Raw genomic sequence first — 23,590 nt, forward strand, 5'->3', positions numbered from 1 at the left:
GGAGCCTGATTCCTCCAGTTCCGTTTTTCTTTCTCAAGATTGCTTTGGCTACAGGGTCTTTTGTGTTTCTATACAAATTGTGAAATTGTTTGTTCTAGTTCTGTGAAAAATGCCAGTGGTTGTTTGATAGGGATTGCAATGAATCTGTAGATTGCTTTGTGTAGTATAGTCATTTTCACAATGTTGATTCTTCCAATCCAAGAACATGGTATATCTCTCTGTCTACTTGTATCATCTTTAATTTCTTTCATCAGTGTCTTATAATTTATTTTCATGTTTTTGAATTTCTTTTAATTTTTCATATGTTCATTTCATATAGTCTTTCACTTTGATTACATATTACAAAAGTTTCAGCCCACAATGCAATGGAAAATTTTAAAAGCATTCTTCACCAAAGATAGTTTGAGAAGCACTGGGCCTTTGGAGAATGGTCAAAGGCCTTTGGTCAACACCTTTGGAGAAGTACAAGGATGCACCCCCTACGTCTCCCCTTTGCCCCTCTGATTTCTCTGCTTGAGGAAACAGGGAATGGGAAAACTAAAGTGTGAGGGGCAGAGGGCATATGAGGTGGGGAGCAACTCAGAGGACAGGGAGGTCTTGTGCTTTCAGGAATACAGCCATTCCACACAGCAGCACCGTTTGGAAGTAGTCCTCCAAACTTTCTAGTGATGTTGGGCTGGACTGAGAACTGGAGACCCAGAAGACATGGGGAATGACTTTTAAATCAAACTGTTTCTCCTGCCTTTTAGTCAGATAACCTCAGTGCATCAGGAATGGGTACCAGCACATTCTGTTTCACTTCCAATTAAATTGAGATGGTAGGCTCCAGGACAAATATGGTGACCAGGCAGCCTTTACTCCTGAAGAAAGAGGAACATTACCTGTAGCTCTGCAATGTGAACTTGGGCTTTTTTTTGCCAAGACCTTGCTTAGAACCGAACATCTCCAAGTCTGTAGCCAGAGAAGATGTTCCTCACTTTCTGAAGGGGCAGCCGAGAAAATCTGAAGGTGAGTTCATTTAATTACACAGTTATTCCTTTATTCTTTGGTCCATAAATATTTCTTTACTGATCTTTTTCTTCAGCGTTTGAAAATCTTTACAGGGAACTCATATTTGGTTTATTTTTATCTATGGGAGTTTGGGGGGCCTACACTGAGGATGCTTTCCTCCAAGATTTGAGTTAGCTGTTCTATCTAGCCCAAGACTTATTTACCAGATAGCACACTGGTGCCAGTGTTTCCCCTTAGGACGTTGCTCTCATTGATGTCTGCTTACCACTGTCCGAAACCAAGTGGCCTAAACCACCAGGGACAAACCTGTAGTCCAAAATTTTGCATTTATTGGCTTATTGCAATGAGAGATATCACACAGCAGAGGAAATGTGAAGCATTTCACCAAAAAAAGGGAAAAAAATAGAATTATTATTATAGGATTTGGGTGCAAGGGTAGAGCTCAAATGAAATTTAAATGACGCAGTGGTGTTTTAAAAAAATTTTTTAATTTTAAATTTATTGTGGTACAATGTACATCACATTAAATTTACTATTTTAACCATTTTTAAGTGTACGGTTTAGTGGAATTAAATACATTTACATTGTTGCACAACCATTGCCACTATGCATCCCCAGAACTTTTTCATCTTGCAAAACTGAAGATCTATACCCGTTCAACTTTAACTCTCCTTTCTACTTTCCCCCTGTACCCCTGGTAGCCACTGTTCTACTTTGTGTCTCTATGAATTTGACTATTCTATGTCCCTCATATAAGTGAAATCATACAACATTTGTCCTTTTCTGTCTGGCTGATTTCATTTAACATGATGTTGAAGCTGAGTTTCGATAGGCTGTGTATAAAAGTGTTAACATCAGGTCTGGACTGTGACGTAGACCCAGGGTCTTGTTCCTTGAAATCCAGAAATCTCACTCCCAGTTGTCTACAGCCTCTCTTCGGCCTCCTCTCTTGCCACTCTTCCTCAGCAGGCGCTAAACATAAGCATAACCAAACGCCTTCTGTTCCCAGAACAAATATGTGAATATTTGCACATGTTGTTTTTCTCTGCTGGAACATTAAGCCATCCTTCAGCTCTCCCCTTAGAAACCCCCTCCTATGGGAAGTCTTCCTGAATGTCCCCAAGACTGGGGGAGTCGCCAGGCCTTTGGACTCCCATAAGATCCTGACCTTGTCTGCAACATAACACCCATCATGCTGAATTGTAACTGTCTTTCTTTGTGCTGGTCTTCACCAGATGACAAAGGCAAAAACCATCGCACCTCTGCACACCTCGCTCCAGATCTGACACATAACTATTTTAAAATGTATATTGAATTAATAACAATGGCAGTCACCATTTATTGAGTGCCTATTACCGCAAGGCACAAATATTCACTGATATAGGTGATATTAGCATGATTGTTTTAGAAATGAGGAAAGTGAGCCTCAGAAGGTTACGTGCATGCCCAGGTCACATTAACTAAGGGGTTACAGAGGCTGGGTTCAAACCTGGACCCCCTGTCTTTGAAGCCAACGTGCTTAAGCACTATGTCATGTGTGTTCAGAGCTCACATCGCCCATTTGAGCCCCACTTTAGTTATGAGGGAAAAAAAGGAGAAACATTTAGTCTTGTGGTGGAGGTGAATTTAGAGAAAAGGGAGGGCAGTTGGTTCAGGTACAAACTGGAGGAAGGATGGATGGAGAGATTGAATTGGACATCATGGAAATATCCTCTTCTCCTGGCCAAACCACAGAAAGTCTTGAAGACATAATAAAAGTAGCACATTCAAACAAGAACAAACTGGGTTAGGTCGGTATTCTGTGATGGGATCTGCTCCATTGGTGTTACGATCTTGTCTGAAGAAGTCAGCTGGGTTTACCAGGCTGGTGTTTGTTCCCTTTTTAAAAATATTTTTGTTTAAATGCAATCTTAAATTTTAGACAATCAATACATATGTCGATTAAGAAAAATTCAGAAAAGACGGGTGAGCAAAAATAAAGGGAAATAAGAAGTACAAATACTGTTTCAAGATCGTTTCTTCTAGAATGTAATTCCACTTTTCTAAATAACATGTTTATAACTGCATTGCTTGATTGCTTAATTTAGGCATTATCTATTAGGGTTTAACAATTTTATATTACTCTGTACACACACAGGCAACCTTCGAAATCTTTGTGCTTTAAAAAACTTAATATTCAATATCTCCCTTATTATGACTAGGTAAAATACCATTCACAGCTGAGCCCCAGGGTGTGCTATGATTACATTGCTTTTCTTTTGAGACATTCTATTTATCCCGGCTTTAATACTCGCCTCATTTCACCATTTGCTTACTTTCTGTATATCTGTCACTAAGTCATCCCCATCCTGTCTGATGGACCTGTGAAACGCACCTCAATACAGCAACTGCACACCAGGTAATCCATTGGTTTCTTTTGTTTTCTAAGACGTTGCTCCTGGAATGCTCTGCCCTCCTGTTTCACTCTGTGTTACTTGGTCTTTGGACCTCCTGACCAGCTGTCTCTTTGGGAGTTCCTCACCATTATCCTGGAAATGCCCTTGGCTACCCTCTGTGTTGAACCCCTGTGTACTGGGTACACGGTTTCCTCTCTCTTGATTAATGCATTCACTTTAGGAAGGTAAATTTTCCTGTAGCTTCCTGAAGAAGGTACATGAATGATATTAACGGTAGTTTATCATTGTCTCTATTTCCTCTGAGCTCTCTTCTTTCTTTCTGTTTTGTTCTGTGTATTTTCATTGTTAGAGGCTATTCCCATATATCAGTTGATCCTTGGCGATTATTTGTATTTAAGAGGGGGAGACTAAAAAGTGCCAGAGGCTCGAGAGGGCTTGTGGAGTGGACAGAGACCTGGTGGTTGGGTGATGGATTCCCCTAGTGTTAGGATGCGTAGGTAGGCTTTTCTCTCAGCTAGTTTGCCCGAGGGAAGGAGAATCCAAGCTCCTGCCTGTAGGTTATAAGGCTGGAGCTTCACATGTTAATGTGGAGGCTTTCATTTATCCTCACATTTTCAGTCCGGCACCCCTTTTCTGCTCTCAGCTGTACCTAGCTCCTTCGCATCTTTGTTTCAAGCTCTTCAGAGAATAAACTTCCAGCCAGGAATGGAGAAGAGCAACTCCTGACAAGTGGGGCAGGACACAGGACAGGGAATCTGGAACCAACTCCTTGTACAGAGTTTGAAGCAACCCCTTGTTTCAGACTCACCTGCAACCCCACCCTCAGAGGTACCTGGTATCTTTAATTCCTGCTCCTTTCTGGGGTTATTATTTCTTGTTGAGTTGTACCCTCTGCAGGCAGTGAGCAGAACAGAGAAAGCTGACTACTAAACTGGTTATTATTCATCCATACAGTTTTTTTAAAAAATAAATTTATTTATTTATGGTTGTGTTGGGTCTTCGTTGCTGCGTGCGGGCTGTCTCTAGTTGTGGTGAGCAGGGGCTACTCTTCATTGCGGTGCACGGGCTTCTCCTTGCGGTGGCTTCTCTTGTTGCGGAGCATGGGCTCTAGGCGCACGGGCTTCAGTAGTTGTGGCACACGGGCTCAGTAGTTGTGGCTTGCGGGCTCCAAAGCGCTGGCTCAGTAGTCGTGGCACACAGGGTTAGCTGCTCCGCGGCATGTGCGATCTTCCCGGACCAGGGCTCGAACCCGTGTCCCCTGCATCGGCAGGCGGATTCTCAACCACTACGCCACCAAGGAAGTTCATCCATACAGTTTTCACCTTCCAAAATTTTGTTGATGTCGTGCATGTGTGGTTTTACCCTCTAGGTGTTTGCTGTTCTTTTTCTTTACCTTTTATTTTTATTTTTTTTTGTTTGGCTGCATGGCTTGCGGGATCTTAGTTCCCAGACCAGGGATCGAAGCCGGGCCCTGGCAGTGAAAGCACTGAGTCCTAACCACTGGACTGTCAGGGAATTCCCTTCTTTACCTTTTTAAAAAATTAGTCTACCATCGTTTTAGTGAGGTTTGTGGAGAGAGTGGAGAAAAGCTTGTACATTCAATCTTTTAACTGGAATTCTATACACATTTAAAAAGGCTTTCAATATATATTACCACATTACCTACTGGAAAGATCTTACCTCTACATTCTCACCAGAAATGCTTAAGAGTGCCTTTATATCTCACGTCATTCCTTATCAATACTGGACGTTACTCATCTAAATATTTATAATACCTGATTTTTTAAACTCAGGGTGTTATACATAAGCACCCAACTATAAATCATATTCAGTTATATTTCTAGTATTAACTTGTAATATCTTTTCAACAGAAAATCTCAACCTCTAGCATACAACCTCAATGAGAGCAAGAATTTTGTCTTTGTTGTTCACAATTATATTGCCATCTTCTGGGACAGTGTTGGCTACACAGTAGGCACTCAGTGAATATTGGTTAAATAAATGGATAAAGAATTGGGGTGGGGCTTCCCTGGTGGCGCAGTGGTTGAGAGTCCGCCTGCCAATGCAGGCGACACGGGTTCGTGCCCCGGTCCGGGAGGATCCCACATGCCACGGAGTGGCTGGGCCCATGAGCCATGGCCGCTGAGCCTGCGCGTCCGGAGCCTGTGCTCCGCAACGGGAGAGGCCACAACGGTGAGAGGCCCGCCTACCGCAAAGAAAAAAAAAAAAAAGAATTGGGGTGGTGCTCTGGGCAGCTGTGGCTAAGGGGAATGCCCGCATCCCCCTCCTATTGGAATCCTCTTCTTAGGTGACCATTTTTCACCTGAGAATGGCTTCTACCTGTGGTACATCTCAGAGAGGTCTTGTTAAGTGAAATTTCAAAATGGCAGCCTGTGGCCAAAAAGGACCTACAGGCATATTTTGTTCGGCCTTCAAAGTATTTTAAAAAGGGGTGGGAAGGAGATTTCACATAAAGTCTCCAGCTTTCTGGCTTCTCTTGGCAATTGGAAGATCCAGCAGTGCTGGACTAGCCATCTGGAATGGACAACACCAACTAGAACTGGGGAATGGATATCCCTGTAGTTGGGGCACATAATTTCAGTTCACCACTGTCCCTACTTACCCCACTTCATTCATTTATGTGCCTGCTTTGACCCTGAACACATTGGAGCTTTTGGCTTCAGCTTTAACCCATGATGGTGAGTGGGGTTTACCCCACTTACCAAAGTGGTTTACCCCACTTACCAAAACATTCTGATGTTTTGGTAAGAAGAAAACAGCATCTGGGTTTTACCCTACCTGGTAAATCTCATCTCGCCCTTCCCCGCACTCCTTCAGAATTTATGATCTATCCCATGTTTGAGTTCAAACAACGGATGGGAGACAATTATACATAAATACTCTCACATTTCTGCAAAGTCTGGGTTTTCTGAGCAAAAAGCACTAGGAGACTAGGCTGAAAGATGACTGAATGGCAAACATGCCTTGGAAGTTAGAGATAAGCTATTGCTCCAGAAAGACTGAAGCTGGCTTTGCCAAGAGCTGTTTACTTACTTAATAGGGTAAAAAACAAACAGACAAAACCCAGAGACACATTTGCCCCTTCTCCTGGAGACACTTGCTTACATTTCATAGTGAAGGTCTCTCTTTCTCAGAAGGGGAAGATGGGTTGAACTGCCAGAACTCTATACATAAGCTCTGAGTCTCATAATATCAGGGTCTCCTTCTATGGTGCAGCCTCACTACCGGTGCAGGTAAGCACCTGGTTCTCATTTGTGTCAACCTGTGGGAAATTGGGCTGCAGGGAACTGGCACTAGGATGCCCTGTGGGTGATAAGTGCTCTGCTTTCTGATCCAGAGGTCATATGCTTCCAAAAGGAATATAAATAAAAATAAATAAATATCACTATATATACGCAAATGTTATAAATATAAAACAGAGATATATACATATATATAACATAGATATATATTAAAAAAACATTGTATATAAAACAACAACCCTCTTCAGTGGCAGTAGTTTTGTGTAATCATTCTGTACCCACTGCCATGTGGATTACACCTGGAAAAATTCTTCATTTTGACATTTCCTCAAACCTCAGCACCAAGATCACTCCATCGCCATCGCCTGGCTTAAGGCCGACTGTGTTCACTCTACTACTAAGAATATCTGATAATAATAATAATAATTTTTGGGACTTCCCTGGTGGCGCAGTGGTTAAGAATCACCTGCCAATGCAGCAGACACGGGTTCGAGCCCTGGTCCTGGAAGATCCCACATGCTGCGGAGCAACTAAGCCTGTGCACCACAACTACTGAGCCCATGTGTCACAACTACTGAAGCCTGCGCTCCTAGAGCCCGTGCTCCGCAACAAGAGAAGCCACTGCAATGAGAAGCCTGATCACTGCAACAAAGAGTAGCCCCTGCTCACCACAACTAGAGAAAGGAAGAAAGCAAGGAAGACCCAACACAGCCAGAAATAAATAAATTAATTAATTAATTAATTAATTTATTTATTTATCTTTTTTTTAAAAAACTTATAAAAAATAATAATTTTTCTTGTTACAGTGTTTTCCTCTTTTAATATGAAGTATAGTAGCCGGAGAATTGAGGTAAGAGTAGTGTGAGCATTTTTGACTTAAGGATTAACCAAAGCATCTTGTTAGAGACAAATCCTATCAAAGAACTCAGAGCCCAGGGCTTCCCTGGCAGCAGAGTGGTTTAGAGTCTGCCTGCCGATGCAGAGGACACGGGTTCGTGCCCCGGTCTGGGAAGATCCCACATGCTGCGGAGAGGCTGTGTCCGTGAGCCATGGCCGCTGAGCCTGCGTGTCCGGAGCCTGTGCTCCGCAATGGGAGAGGCCACATCAGTGAGAGGCCCACATACCGCAAAAAAAAAAAAAAAAAAAAAAAAAAAAAAACTCAGAGCCCAAATCCTCAGCATATATCTTGGAAAAACCACAACTCACATACAGTTTATAGAGGAGCTAATTTCTGGGAAAATTATATCTTGACACGTATATTTCTTTTCTGGGGTGTTTCCCATTGTCCACATAATGAAATGAGTAGCTCTTTTGGACATATTTAATTTTTCTTCTTTTAACATATTGAGAAATGAGGTAATTCTTTTTCCATTGGTAGAGTTTCCTAGTTGTCTCATTTGTAAGTAAAGCATTTGGAAAGAGCCTTGCAATTCTCTCAACTGACTCTTCTGTATTCTATGAGCCTTTGAGAAAATGCATAGGTACTGCTTAGTGTTGAAAAAAGGACTTCATTGGCCTCAAAAGTAAATAAATGAAATAACGGCTGTTACTGCAGAGGTATTTAAGCACTGGGAGAATCTGTATTTTGAGAGATGGAAGAAAGTCATCTAGGTAATGAAACTAGGGGATTATACTGCATCTCACCTGTTTCTAATGCCTGTTTCTAGTGTCAGTTTCCTTTTCCTGTCTTCTTACACACAGGTGGCAACAGAATGAAAATTAAACATAAAGCTCTCAATTACCACTCGTGATCTATGCCTATAAATATTCTGATATAATTAGTTATCAAATCTCTATACCCGGAGGGTGGGGGGGGGGGGGGAAGGCCACAGTGAAAACTGTAAAGTTAGAGCTTATAGCTTAACCAACCAAAAAGCTGAATATTATATATTGGGTTACACTGACCTCTAGAGGTTGATAATAATATAAACTTGCTTAATTTGAAAATAGTTGGAGGGCCAAGGAGAATTAAACACATTTAGGGAGCTAACTCTCAAGTGTATAGTGAGGCACGTTTATAAGCCACTCTCAACAAAACAATTCAGCCAAATAATGAGGAACAGTTGTGTTCTGAATACAAATTCTGGGTTGGTTTGCAACCTAACGATCACTATTACAGTAAATGTAACAGCAATTTTAAGCTCTTCTAAGGGGGAATTTTAAAAATCTTAGATCAATTCTATGGAAAGTAAATAGAAAAGAGAATGAAATAAAACAGAAAGTAAACAGAAAAGAGAATAGAAGTTTTAAAAAACTTAAAAGTTCTATTGTTTACAATGTAGGGCCTTTATTTTAAACATATAACCATGAATCTTTACATATGTTAACATTGGTTTTTAAAAGTATTGTCTTACCTTGGTTCTTAAAAAACACCAGGCATAAGATTTTAGTTTTTAAAACTGTGATCTCCAGGATAACTTTGTACTTTAAAGGACTTCCTAAAGAGAATCTTGAAATTTCTTCAGATTACTTTATTAATATGATATGCGTATGTGTTTCTGCATTCATTCTTTTTCTCTTTCCTTTTAGTTCCCTCAGCCACCATTGTCACCCTTGCCTGTGAGATCCTGTCTTCTTACTATACCCCCAAATCATAAGGATCAGAAAGAGAGAGAAATATTCCAAGCTTCATATCTTTCATACCTAAGCTCTCAGAGCCTGTTAGTCGATCTGATGAGTTTAGACCATCAAACAAGCAGAAGGAAACACCGTTCAAGGTGTTAGAGGATCAGACTCTCAGGTCGTTTGATAGCTCTATCTGGGCCAGAAACATGTGCTCTTTTTGGAAGGCTCACCATCACAGACAACACCTGGAGACAGGAGAGTAGGAAATCCAAGGAAACAGAGTGATGTGTCAACACTGAAATCTCTCACTTTGAAAAAGGACAGTCTTTGGTGTCCTTTGAGAATTTCAAGGAAGGCAATTTTCCTACAGATAGGGAAATGGATATTGACTGCCATGGTGCTGAAGTGAGAAGAGCAGAAGAGAACACTCAATCTCTTTCATCAGGAAAGACACTATGAACAAGATTCAGAAGCTGGGTATATCAAACCAGTCAAGTTCCAAGAAGCCCTGCATTCAGAAATAACTCTAAGCCAGGATGAAGGGACTAGAAATGATAAAGCGGATTCAAAAACTGCTTCAGCACATAAAGGGGAAGTAATTGAGCCAAATCATATTTCAGAAGAGTATACTGTTCTTAAAAGTTTGTCCAATATAGTTCCTCATGACCCCATTGAAAAGCTCCCAGAAGATCACAGAAGCATGGAGACAAACATAAAAATATCAGTAGCAGAGGCAACCAAACCAGAAACGAACAGGATGGTGCCTCTTATCCACATCACTTTCCCTGGACATGAAACTCCCAAGGAACCAGCAATAACTAAACCAAGCCTCCAAAAAAGAAAGAGCATCCTTCATAACAACAGTAGCTTCCACATACTTGCAGACCAAGAAACGACAGGCATAAAATGAAAACCCATAGAAATAAGTTGGATTCAAAGACCAAGGCCAGTAACAGGACACCTCAGAATTTCATGGTTTCCATTCAAAGTTCCATGAAGCCTACCATGCACAAAACCAGCATAAAAACTCAAGTTTTTCCTGCTCTGGGGCTTGTGGACCCCAGACCACGGCAATCACCCAAGTTTCAAAAGAGAATGCCACAGATAGAAAACAAGCAATCCACTTACCGGGCTTTGAAACCTAAAAAGCAATCATTCCCTTGCATCTGTAAAAATCCAGGAATAAAAACGTCTTCTGTTCCTCTCTCTGCTCAACCAACAGAGCCAAGACTAAATTACTTAGATCTGAAGTACAGTGACATGTTCAAAGAAATCAGTTCAACTGCAAATGGACGTGGAATCTACGAAACGTTCAGGACTCCTATTTATCGTCAGATGCGAGAGGCTGAACAGCATGAAAACAAATATTTCCGAGAGATATGTTCAGCTCCATCGGGCAGATGTATCACCAATAAATGTCGATCTTCACACAGCGAGAGGACCAGCAAGAGCCGAACCAGACTCTCTCAGAAAAGACCACATATTAAACCCCCAAAGTCTTCTCTTGGCATTAAACAAAAGCACAAAAGTTTAATTTCTAAAGAAAAGCGTTGGGGCTTTCCTGGTGGCGCAGTGGTTGAGAGTCCGCCTGCCGATGCAGGGGACGCGGGTTCGTGCCCCGGTCCGAGAGGATCCCACATGCCGCGGGGCGGCTGGGCCCGTGAGCCATGGCCGCTGAGCCTGCGTGTCCGGAGCCTGTGCTCCGCAACGGGAGGGGCCCCGGGAGTGAGAGGCCCGCGTACAGCAAAAAAAAAAAAGAAAAAAACGAAAAGCGTTGCCAGCCTGTAAGTAGCAGTGACACTGAAAATGGTGATGGTATTTCAGAACCAGAATAGCAGATAAAATCTTCAGGAAATGATTTTCTATCTTCCAAAGATGAAGCTCTGCCCATGAACATGGTTCAGACTCATGAGCAGTCCACCGAACAGAATGAATTCCTTCCTGTCTCAGATTTGTCCATTGTGGAGGAAGTCTTGACGAAGGAGACATTTCGAGCAATCAGATACTTGCCACGAGTCTCAGAGATCTGCACGAACTCGAAGAGCAAATCACCAAACCCCATTTGTCCTTTCAGAAAACAGCTGGGCACTGCCCAGTGAGAAGAGTTCCAGCAAGCATGTACTGCAAGAAAAGCAGACTGTAGTATCTCCTGGTGAAACTAATTGCCAATCAAATTTTAACTAACGATGTAGAGTTTGATAGTGTTTCAGATAAGTCTAAAACACTTATGAGTTTCTCTTTCCAAGAGAAACAAGAAAGTGCATCGTCTCAAGCATATCAACATTGGACACATTCTTTGGATCATGATAGTTTGGCTAATAAGTCAATTCCATGTCAAACATTTGGAAAAACTTTAAATGATGCAGATTCAATTTCCCAAGAAATTCTAGACCCTGTAAAGAATGAAGAATCTCCAGATGAACTGTTAGGTTGTCTAGCTGCAGAACTACTAGCTCTTGATGAGAAAGATGACAACTCTTGCCAAATAATGGCAGATGAAACAGATCCTGAAAGCCGAAATCTTGCCCTCAGTAAGAGAGGAAATACCATGCAAGAATTAGGCGGAGAGACAACTGTCAAAATACAGGTGGGTATAATTACAATCAGAGATTCATTGGGGTGGGAAGGGATCTCAGAGACAATCTGTTTCAAACCCCTTATTTTCAAATGAGGAATCAGTAACCCTAAACAATTAAATAGTTTCATCAAGATCTCATTGTTCGGTTGCAAGTTTGGAATCCAGGTCCCCTGACTCTCGTGCTAAGACATTTTCATTATGTTGCCTTACTTCTAGAATTTAGCTAGCCTGACACTGCAATGGAATCACTTTGGTTACATTAATATAGCAAAGCTACTTATTGAAATAGGTAGATATTATATTCAGTGATGATGTTTTCAATCAACAAGTAACAGCAGGGAGGTAATTATGGGTAAAGCATTACTCTAAGTGGTGTGTGAGATAGAAAGAAATTAACACAGCCCCCGAAGTAGCTCACCATCTAGTTCCAAAAGACCATATGAAAACATGAAAAGCTCATTTCTCAAAGATTCCCTGCACCTGAGCATTTGTTCCCAAATGGTTTACTTTAACACAAAAATATTATTGATGCCTCCTGTGTTTTTGGTATTGGGATAAGAACTGAAGACATGGTCGGGTACAAGACTTAGCCATTGCTCTCAGGGAAGCATAAACAACTATCCTGAACACATTTTTTAAAAATTTGTTTGGCACTGGAGTGGGGCGGTGAGAAGAATATCAGCAGGTAGTAAGGTTACGTTTGTTTTAGTTCTCACTGAAGTATATGAGCCTCCTGTTCTACTAAATTTTTTTTTTTTCGGTACGCGGGCCTCTCACTGTTGCGGCGCACAGGCTCCGGACGCGCAGGCTCGGCGGCCATGGCTCACGGGCCCAGCCGCTCCGCGGCATGTGGGATCTTCCCAGACCAGGGCACGAACCCATGTCCCCTGTATCGGCAGGTGGACTCTCAACCACTGCCCTACCAGGGAAGCCCCTGTTCTACTAAATTTTAAAGACAAACAGTAGGTTTAGCTGAAACATTATTTACTGTACACTAACTCAGGTTATATCACACTCTTTCAGGATCAGGAATCATTATTTTAAATAACTGATCAGAAGAATACACAAGGTAAATAATTATACCATAGCTAAGCTTACTGAGAACTTACCACATATGAGTGAGACACATCATACTGTCTCCTTTCTATACTTCATAACAGCTCCATGAGATCAATACTAAAGGTAATAACAAGTCCCCATTTTGCAGATGAGAAAACTGAGGTTTAGAAAGGCACGCAGGTAGTGAGTGCCCACACTCTTAATTACTACACAGTGGGAATATTCCTGGTTGTAAAAGGCCAGCTTCACCCTCATGGTGAGCCTGGTCTTGGCTGGGACGTGGGCAGTGAGTCACAGAGGCTGCCAGGCTTGGCTGGGAGTTGGGGGTACGTGTGTGCATGCCTGTGTGTCTGAGATGGGTCCACCAGCCTGCCATTTCACTTTCAAGAAAAGCTAACAAGCTAGTAAATACAATCAGCCCATAACCCTACCCTGCAATCACAGAGTCAAAAGCTGACCTTTTGTGATCTTTTCATCTCTAAGCAATCCTTAAATTTCAGTTTGGCTAGAAACATGAGAGGCTGGGGAGGAGGAACCCAAATGGCCCTCAGGAGGCACCCGTGCTCATTCCTGAGGAAGGAAATCCTGTGCAATGTCTTATTCTTTTTTTTTTAAATAAATTTTATTTATTTATTTGGCTGTGTTGGGTCTTCGTTGCTGCACGTGGGCTTTCTCTAGTTGCGGCGAGCGGGGCCCACTCTTCTTCGTGGTGCGCAGGCCTCTCACTGTCACGGCGTCTCTTGCTGCAGAGCACAGGTTCCAGATGCGCAGGCTCAGTAGTTGTGGCTCACGGGCCCAGTTACTCCGCGGCATGTGGGATCCTCCCAGACCAGGGCTCGAACCCGTGTCCCCTGCATTGGCAGGCAGATTCTCAACCACTGTGCCACCAGGGAAGCCCTGTCTTATTCTTAAGGACCGTCACCGTGCCTCTACATCACCATCATCATTTATTTTTAAGAACTCATAGAGGAGATCAAGACAAAGTAGTTTTGGTCCTAATCAAACAATTGGTAAACATGGTCTAAGCTCTACAGAAATATACTTGTTTCCTGACTTCCAGGGGAAGGCCTTTCAAAGTCTACTGTGGATGCACATCTCTTGAGGGTCATGCTGAAATGTAGACACTGATTTGGTATGTCTGAGGCCTGAGATTCTGAAAGTCTAACAGCTGGTCTGTAGGTTCTCCTTTGAGTAGCAAGGGTCTAGAGGACCAAGGATGTTTAGTCTACTGCAGCTGGTCTTGACCATTAGACTTGCTTGCATGGCTGTGCATGGGTGAATGTATGTGCGTGTATGTGTAAGAGAGACAGTATCTATCTGTATGTATATTTGTGTGTAAATGTGTATGTGTATGGAAGTGTAGGCATATGTGCCTACCTATGTGTATATTTGAGTGTATGTGTATGTTGTGGAAATAGAACAAAGGTTGTTTACTCAGAGCTCACTATAGCAAAGGAGTCAACCTCCATCACTTGTGTTTGGCCGAGACTCAAAAGCAGGCAAGGAGTAGGAAAGCTTTCTAGTGGAAAAAAGGCTTCAGGTGTGCCCTGATTGGAGGCTCTTGTCCTGGGGAAGCTGTAGGTGGGCTAACTAGAAGGCGCCTCCCACGGGATTGGTGAGGGATGCATATTTGGCCTTCTCTGGTTGGTCCTAAGTTAGAAGAAAGGAAGACCTTACCCTCCACCCTTTCTCTCCATCCCAAGGTCTCAGAATGTAATGATGACTTTTCTTTGTGTCTCATTCTCCCAGAGATACAGTAATGGCTTTGGGGTATGTGACAAAGAGGAGAGATTTTTCAACTCACATGAAAAGAAGACATTTTCTGAAAACAGTTTAAAGTATGAAGAACCTATCCTGTGGACCAAGGGTGAGACCCTTGGGAAGGGAGCCTACGGCACAGTAAGTGAAACACGAAACATGTTGAAATAAAAAGTCTCCACTCCTGCTCGACTCCTCCCTCTTCCCTAATCTTCCTGAGTGCCCTCCCCACCCCGTATACTCTTTTACTTAGAACTCTTTCAGTTGGAAGTAATAGGAAACCCAGCCTAAATTGGCTTGAGGAAAAGGATGTCCACAGCTTTATGTAACTGAAGGATTTGAAGTAGGACTGGCTCTGGGCACAGACAATGTCCTTGGGGATCTGGCCTCTCTGTGTCTCCTTCTGGCTCTGGTTCTCAGGCTCCACGGGGTAGTACAATGGCCATTGTATTTCAAGCCTCTAATTCTCTGAGGTCCAAGTCCTGTGGGAAAGAAGTCTCTTTGTTCAACGGTTCAAGTTATGTTACCAGAAGTTGGAAGAATCATTGCTGAGTGGCAAAAACAAAAGATGTTCCTTACATTTTGTGAATTGCATAAAAGATCATCTAAATTCCCAGCACTTTAGATAGTATTTACACAGATTGGTAAAGAGAAGACTGAACCCAAGCCATTATGATACACATTCACTATGCTACTTATTTATCCCCATCTTGGCTCCAGTGAAACATTCAATTTGCTTAAGTACTTTGCATTTAGGTAGGGATGTATCAGCTTAGAGAAAGACAAGTGTTTGGGAGGCATTTTGTGAACAAGTGTCATCATTTACATTTAATAATAAGGCATTGGTTTGCTTCTAGGTATATTGTCGTCTTACTTGCCAAGGACAGCTAATAGCTGTAGAACAGGTGGCTTTGGATACCTCTGATAAGTTAACTACTGAAAAAGAATATAGGAAACTGCAGGAAGAAGTAGATTTGCTCAAAGCACTGAAACATGTCAACACTGTGGCCTATTTGGGGACATGCTTCGAGGAGAACGTTGTAAGCATTTTCATGGAGTTTGTTCCTGGTGGCTCAATCTCTAGTATTATAAACCATTTTGGGCCATTGCCTGAGATGGTGTTCTGTAAATATACAAAACAAATTCTGCAAGGTGTTTCTTATCTCCATGAGAACTGTGTGGTGCATCGAGATACCAAAGGAAATAATATTATGCTTATGCCAACTGGAAAAATAAAGCTGACTGACTTTGGCTGTGTCAAGTGTTTGGCCTGGGCTGGCTTAAATGGTACCCACAGTGACATGCTGAAGTCCATGCATGGGACTCCGTATTGGATGGCTCCGGAAAACATCAATGACTCTGGCTATGGATGGAAGTCAGACGTCTGGAGCATTGGCTGCACTGTGTTTGAGATGGCCACAGGGAAGCCCCCACTAGCTTCCATGGACAGGATGGCAGCCATGTTTTACATTGGCGCACACCGAGGGCTAATGCCTCCTTTACCAGAACACTTCTCAGAAAACGCAGCAGACTTCGTGCGTGTGTGCCTCACCGGGTAAGAAAGTGAAAGCAGGAGGAGGATAAATCCCGAGATTCCAAGCAGCTGACGTTTCCCCTGCAATTTATGGCCCATTATAAGCTCTGCTTGGGTTATGAAATCAAGCAGGGAGTGATTTTGTGCTGAAAAGAACCATGATTGGCCATATTGGGTGATTGTGTTCCTTGTTGTACCAGGGTATGGGGGTAATGCTTCAAGTGGGAAGTGCCTCAATGAAATGTCTTATCAGGTCCAGACAATACTTCCTCAAGTCAATGGGTGTGCAAAAATTGCTAAGGATCTACTTATTTACCAATGAGACATCTTCCCAGGGACTAGCCATGGTGAAATGACATCACCTATGTTTTAGCCTCCCTTCCCTCTCGGGGAACCAGTGTTCTCATTCCTTCCTAAAACCAGCTCTCAGGAGAGTATATGAGAAATTCATTCGTATCAAGGGAATGATAGGAACTGATTGATTGATGATTGACAGAGTTAATGTATTGTTTCCCCAGAAACACTTGCATTTAAAGCGAGAGGAAGCATTATGAGCCGAAGGAACAAATCTCTAATTGGAGTGTTTCAAGCATCAAATGGGTAGTGTTTGGGGAAGCAGAAAAGCCCCAGAAGGTTGCCTGTTTTCTCCTGTCCTGAGGCTTCCTGGTACTTATGGAATAAAGTTCTGTGTAAAATGTTAGAACTGTAGGGAGCTTAGAGATTACTCATTTGTGTGGTTTTCAAACTTTTCTTATCCAGGCACTCTCTGCTCATATGAAATCTTAATTCAAAGAATAAAAGATAAAGGCAGAGAGATGGCTCTGGTTAAAGTGTGTATATGTATATGCGTGTATGTGTACGGTGGAGGAGAGCTAAAGAGTAGGGTAGGGGTGCTCAAGCCTACGTACCTGGCCTCTACGATGATGTAGAACAGCCTAAAATCCACCCACCTAGTGAGGCTCAAAATTCAGTTGCATGTGCAGAATGAGGAAGGCCTGAAACAGACAAAATTTCTTGCCTTTCAAGGAAGTATGCTTTCTTATTGCTAGATGAAAAACTCTAGTGCCCCAGCTTTCAGCAAACATATATGGCAACCTCCAGCTCCCTGAATGGGTTAATTTTATCTTTCTCAGTTAACCTCCAGAACCCACAGGCCTCCCTGTCTGCCGATGAGTGTGTCTCTTTTAGACTGTCTCACTCTCCCAGCATGTCCTGGTTGATTTCAGGGGATCACATAGGCCAGGGCAGCAACGCATACTCCAGGGTTGCAGTTCTGGGCACCCCTACATGCAGAGATGCCGTAAGCGTTCCAGCATGGATTTTGCAGACAGAGCTCCAGGCACAGAGCTGCCCCCCCAGCCCCCCCACCAAAAAAATAAACGCCTCACAAAAGGGACATAAAGGTGTTAGGAATATCATATAGACCAGTACTAGTCTTGGAGATTGGTCTTAGCTCTTAAACATACTGCAGTTGCTTTGTTCTGAATTGAACAATTATCTATTATTGATCCACAGAAAGTGCTTGCTATCTCATTTTCTTTCCAGTTCTCATTACACACACACACACACACACACACACACACACACGGCTTTAAAGAGAAAGGGTGGAATATTTTTTTCTGGCTCTCCTTTTGAACCATTGCTTCATAAACTAAGCAATACACAACTCACACCAGTAGTAATCAATTAACAGCATTGTTGTGAAGGGTAAGGGAAATGGTGTATGTAAATTGCTTAGCACAGCTTGGGGTATGTAATTAGGGCTCAACAGTTAATAACCCTTAGGGAGAATACTAATACACCTTACCTAATGAGTGTCATATTGCAAGCCTGCAATTCTATGCCAGAGACCCTAAGGACTCTAGAATCTTGCCTGTTGTCTATGACAATAACTTCTTGGAGGTGTGGATAGTCATAAATAAAGGGGTAAGGCACTCTTAAAGATTCAGAAGTAGAGATGGTCAGGTAAAAATCAGGAACAAGGACTGAACAGAAATCAATCTGGGGAAGCAGTAAGAAGCATGGCTGGGGGTACTCCTATGGGCAGGTCTCAGAAGTTTTGGGAAGTCAGGCCAAGGAGTTTAACTTTGTTGAGATAGGCAGTGAAGACCAGAGGACTGCAAAGGATTTGGGGTAGAGAATGCCATGAAGAAAAATGTCTTTGGCGAGGCAGGTCAGACAGCAGATTCAGTAGAGGGACCTCGAATGGAGGCCATTCTGGAATCCAGAATTTGGGTTTTGATGGTGATGGAAGCAGTGGGAGTGTAAAGAAGATTCCAAAATATCAGTATTTCAGGGACTTCCCTGGTGGTCCAGTGGGTAAGACTCCATGCTCCCAACGCAGGGGGCCCGGGTTTGATCCCTCATCAGGTAACTAGATCCCACATGCATGCCACAACTAAGAGTCCACATGCTGCAACTAAGACCTGGCACAGGCTAAATAAATAAACATTAAAAAAATATATATCAGTATTTCAGAGGAAGGTGAATCAGGACTTGGTGATAGAGGATGATAGGATCTCATGGTTTTGAACGTGGATAATGGAAGAAGTAATAGAAAGTTGTGAAAGAGGAACAGCGGAGGAAGTTGAAGGAAACATTTGAAGCTGTGGAATTGTTGCTCAGGAAAGCAGTGAACATTGGAAGTGCATATTTGAAAATCATAAGGTTGGTAGCTATAATCATGAAAAAATTAGAGGGCTGAGGAAAATGTTTTTGAAAGTGCTCATGGGAGAAGATAACAAAATATGCATAGAATTAAGTCCAGTACACAACTGGAAAAAAGGGAAGGAGGGGAGTTGCCACAGTGTGGGAGAAGAACAAAGAGGACAGTTTCTCTTAAGTAGAGACTGTTTCAGAGAAAAGGGGGTAGTGAAATACTTCAAATGCTACAGAGATGACAAGGAGGGTGAGCTCATTAAATCTGGTAAGGAGAAGGTCATGGTTAGTTTTAAAAGAGCAATTTCTATAGAGAAGAGTAGGCCAAATGGTAAGGATTTAGGTTAGTGAATGTTGAAAAAGAAATCTTCAGGTTTGACCAACTTAGAGAAATTTGGCAGGAATAGAAGAAATAGGATGGCAGCTAGAAATGGTAGTCATTTAAGGATTTTTTGAAGAGAAAAGAGATTTCTGCATATTTTGAAGGCAGGAGAAAGAGCCTCCAGAAGGGGAGAGGTTTTTTATTTTAGAATGATTTTTGGTCACTTGCTTTTTTTTTTTTTTTTGCGGTACGCAGGCCTCTCACTGTTGGGGCCCCTCCCGTCGCGGAGCACAGGCTCCGGACGCACAGGCTCAGCGGCCATGGCTCACGGGCCCAGCTGCTCCGCGGCATGTGGGATCTTCCCGGACCGAGGCACGAACCCGTGTCCCCTGCATCGGCAGGCGGACTCTCAACCACTGCGCCACCAGGGAAGCCCGGTCACTTGCTTTTTAACGTATTTTATTTTTATTTCCATTTTTACCTGGTCATCTGCTTCCAAAATGATCAAGATAGCCAGTTTAACGAAAAGAATGCCTTTGGAATAGGTCACTGCAGATAACCAGTAACTGGTTCATTAGTTCATTGACTAGTTCATTGGCAAAAGCTTTTTGATTTCTTGAGGGGGAGTAAACCTAAGCCATAATAGTACTAATTAAGTAACTGCCTCCCTTTATGCTCATCCAAGGGTGCCCCAAATGGAATTATTCAAATTAATCACCAAAACATATTTAAATGTCTACTTCTTAAAGGTTTTTCAATCCTGGATATCTCTAAATTTAAAAAATAAATTTCATGCTAACTAAAAGTGCATTAAACTGTACATCTAAAAGTGTGAATTTTACTGTGTATAGATTATACCCCAAACAAATTGAGCGAAAGTACAATGGAAAAGGAGGGACTGGTTTTGAATCATAATAGGTACTAATTTTTGAATTATTAGTATGTGACACTGTTTCAAAGTTGTATATGCATTTTTAAACATTCTCCCAGTGGGGACTTCCCTGGTGGTCCAGTGGCTAAGACTCCCTGCTCCCAATGCAGGGGGCCCAGGTTCGATCCCTGGTCAGGGAACTAGGGAACTCCACATGCTGCAACTAAAAAGCTCCCTCGTGCCGCAACTAAGACCCGGTGCAGACCAAAAAAAAAAAAATTTTTTTTTAAATTCATTATTAAAAAAAAATTCTCTCAATGAATTGGGATCGACATATACACACTACTATATATAAAATAGATACCTAATAAGGACCTCATGTATAGTACAGGGAACTCTTCTCAATGCTCTGTTATGACCCACATGGGAAAAGAATTTTAAAAAGAGTGGATATATGAATATAATTGATTCACTTTGCTGTACAGCAGAAACTAACACAACATTGTAAATCAACTATACTGCAATAAAAATTTAAAAAAACACTCTCCCAGTGAGTTAGGTGTTATTGTTATCCCCATTTTACTGATGAGGAAAGAGTTGGAGTCCCTCACCTAAGATCACACAGTTAAAATCTGGAGGCTGGACTCAATCCAAATCTGTTTGACTGGCAGAGGCTGTACTTCCATTGTTAAAGTTGGCATTTTGAGTCAACTGAATCTAGTTGGCAGGCACGATACTGGGTGCTGTTTACTCTAATGTGTTTTTTCCCCTTCTTAGGGACCAGCATGAGAGACCTTCTGCTGTCCAGCTCCTGAAGCACTCCTTCTGGAAGAGAAGTCATTGAACATACATCAGGACTTCTTTCCCAGCTCCACTATAGATTACTCCGTTACTGCTTCATTGCGGAAATGATGGCTAAGGGACCCTTGTTTTCCTACTGGAAAGTCAATCTAACCCAATTTAACCAGATCCTGCAGTGGCACTAACTGAAAAGTTTGTTACAGGTTAGCCTTCTCAAGCTTCAGGCACAATTACCCATATACATAAGGAAATTGTCTTAAAGAGTTAACAACAGAAAACCTATTCCAGTGTTTATAGTTTTGATTATCCAGTAACTACAATCTCTCTTGCTTTATACGATATTTCCTTTTATTTTTGGCCCGTCAATTTTAATGTCATTAAATTGTAGAAACAAGAATAAAATGTATTTTCTTGCTTGATGGGTAGACACTTATTTAATTCTTACAAAGGAGAGTAGAGGAAGGTGAGAAGGTAAAAGGAGTAGAAAGACGCTAGATTCAGTTTACTTAGGCAGCAACCTTAACGCTGCAGACTATAGGGGCCTCAAAATTAACAGGAAGAGCTAAGGGCCTTGGCGTTTCATTACCAGAGGGTCCCCTAACTCCTCAGAAGTCTCCACCTACAAGAAATTGGGCTCTTCAAGGTGCTTCCATAAACCTCAGTCTGCCTTCTCTGTGACTGGTTGTGTTTTGAGGTCTTCATGTATTTACAGCATGAATTAGAAAATTACTGCATCGAGAACCAGCTAAACCTAAGTAAGGCAGCTGGTGGGATAAAAGCTCACTGATCTGTTAAGCGGAGACTGGGTGAGCACATAAACTTTTCCAGGGCACTTTTGCTCACTTCACCTGAAGGAAGAACACCCCTGCTAAGGTCACTCTTCGCTTTCATTCCCAGAACATTGGAAAACCTTGCAAAAATGAACAGGGACAAGTTGTCAGTTATTACAAGATCTTAAGTTGGTGGACTGAGCATTTTTGGTAAGGTTTCGGTTGCTGTGACTCCACTCATCTAAATTTCACTGACACCTGTTGTCTTAAGCTAGGTCTACAGATTTTGTTTTACTAGCTACTGTCATTTGAACATGGCACAACTACAAACTAACTTTAGGTGAATTCCAACACCAGTCAGACTTTGTCAAAATCAAGCTGCTACTTCAGAAGTTTTTGAAATAAATGTGAAATGCAGTCCAACTGAGATAAAAGCTTTTACTTTGGCCAACATGTTTAGAAGGGTCTTTGCGGGTGTACCTTCCTTCTCTCTCTCCAGTTTGCAGAGTTCTTCCCTTATATTTGATAAAAATTTAAGGGATATGTCCCTTATTTTACTTACTTGTATATCAACATAACACCATTTTAAGTAGGGTTTAGTTTTTTAATCTTAGTAGGGATTTCAGCATTCTTTAAAATCTGAATGATTGTATCTGATTTCGGAGCAATTACCTATTTACATTCAACCCTATTAAACCCTATGAGGCAAGGGCAGGGACTAAGACATATTTATACTGTGTATACAGATCACAGTAATGGACACAGGAAGTTGCTGTTAACAAACCTACCCCTCTTCTACTGATACAGAAAAATACTGAACACTAATTTCACAGAACCTTCAAAACCTGTATGTTTTTAATAGGCAAGGCTTGATATTAACAGCTTTCTGTTGTTCTGTCATTCACTGTGTCTATCATTGCCCAGGGATCTTCCTTTAGGAGGCAGAGGTCCTAAAAGGAGACTGAGAGGGAAGAAAGGTGTGGGCTGGGAGGGCTAGCATTCCTTGAGCTCTTAATGGAGAAAGGCCTATTATTTAATTCTGGCTGTTGCTTGGGTCGGTAGTAGTCTCATTCTATTAATGCACAATGAGGCTCAGAGGTACTTAACTTTCTCAAGGTCAAGTTGGGACTGCCACCCAGATTTGTCTGACTTTAGAGCCTTCTCCCTGCTGCTTCCCAGATTTGTAGTTTATAAATGAAATCAGTTACAGTTTTAAGTTTTACGCAAACAAAACTCCATAGATGCTGATAAACAAATTCACCAGTCCAGTGACTTTGATGACTTTAACGTTGTCAAAAGCTTTTCCTTTTTCACTTAGCAGCAACATTGCCTTCCCTTCTATGACTATCTTCCCTTCTCACCATGACCACCACCCCAGTTTTCAATCACATTCAGAAGCGCATTTCATTTCATACTGAATGGGTCTCAAGCTCAACCAAAGTAAATTTAACTCCCCAAGTAAAATCCTGACAGTAGTTCCAGCTCTAGAGCATCTCCTTAACTTTAACCTACTTTAGCCCACTGGACGTTCCTCAGTGTCTGAATGAGAGTTGCCGTTGTGGAAAAGAGCGAGCTCTGGATTACAGGGTTGGGGAGTGCACAGGATTCCACTTACTTGCTTTACCCACTCTCTCCTGCTTGACAACAGCAGTCCTGGGCCTTTAGTGTACTGAGTAGCTCCAAGATAAAAACTCAATCTGTTCAATGAGCATCAAAAGCCTCCATCACGTACCAGGCCATCTTTATTCCTCATACTTGCTGTACCTGCAAGTATTCAGTTTAAGGCAGCTATATAATAAAGCAACTTGCATTTAAAAACAGCTTTTGACTTGAAAGTACTGGCTGTAGGCAGTCTGCATCTTCATGGAACGTTAACAAGAAGAGTTGTTGTGTATGGCACTGTGCTGTGAAAAGCTGAAATAGCAAACAGTCCTGAGGAAAAGCTGTGGCACTTTGTCTCACTGTTATGACTTCTCAAACTTGTGAAAAATCATGGCTGAATTT

General features: G+C 42.1%; 1 protein-coding gene and 1 non-coding gene across 2 annotated transcripts in view; both read left to right on the top strand.

The window, feature by feature from the left end:
• Positions 1-20,859, top strand: part of MAP3K19 (mitogen-activated protein kinase kinase kinase 19) — a 36,802-nt gene extending 15,943 nt beyond the window's left edge. The window contains 13 exon segments of the mRNA XM_019925547.2: positions 7,477-7,520; positions 9,200-9,266; positions 9,269-9,485; positions 9,487-9,684; positions 9,686-10,122; positions 10,125-10,810; positions 11,017-11,206; positions 11,209-11,277; positions 11,280-11,383; positions 11,385-11,822; positions 14,622-14,771; positions 15,488-16,185; positions 20,793-20,859. Of these exon segments, the coding sequence (XP_019781106.2) occupies positions 7,477-7,520; positions 9,200-9,266; positions 9,269-9,485; positions 9,487-9,684; positions 9,686-10,122; positions 10,125-10,810; positions 11,017-11,206; positions 11,209-11,277; positions 11,280-11,383; positions 11,385-11,822; positions 14,622-14,771; positions 15,488-16,185; positions 20,793-20,859 (3,365 nt within the window).
• TRNAW-CCA (transfer RNA tryptophan (anticodon CCA)) lies at positions 20,143-20,215 on the top strand. The gene has a single exon. It is a non-coding gene; the product is annotated as a tRNA-Trp (tRNA).
• Positions 20,860-23,590: the final 2,731 nt, after the last annotated feature.

Source organism: Tursiops truncatus, chromosome 7 (genome assembly GCF_011762595.2).
Source record: "Tursiops truncatus isolate mTurTru1 chromosome 7, mTurTru1.mat.Y, whole genome shotgun sequence".
In the NCBI taxonomy this organism is placed as follows: Eukaryota; Metazoa; Chordata; class Mammalia; order Artiodactyla; family Delphinidae; genus Tursiops; species Tursiops truncatus.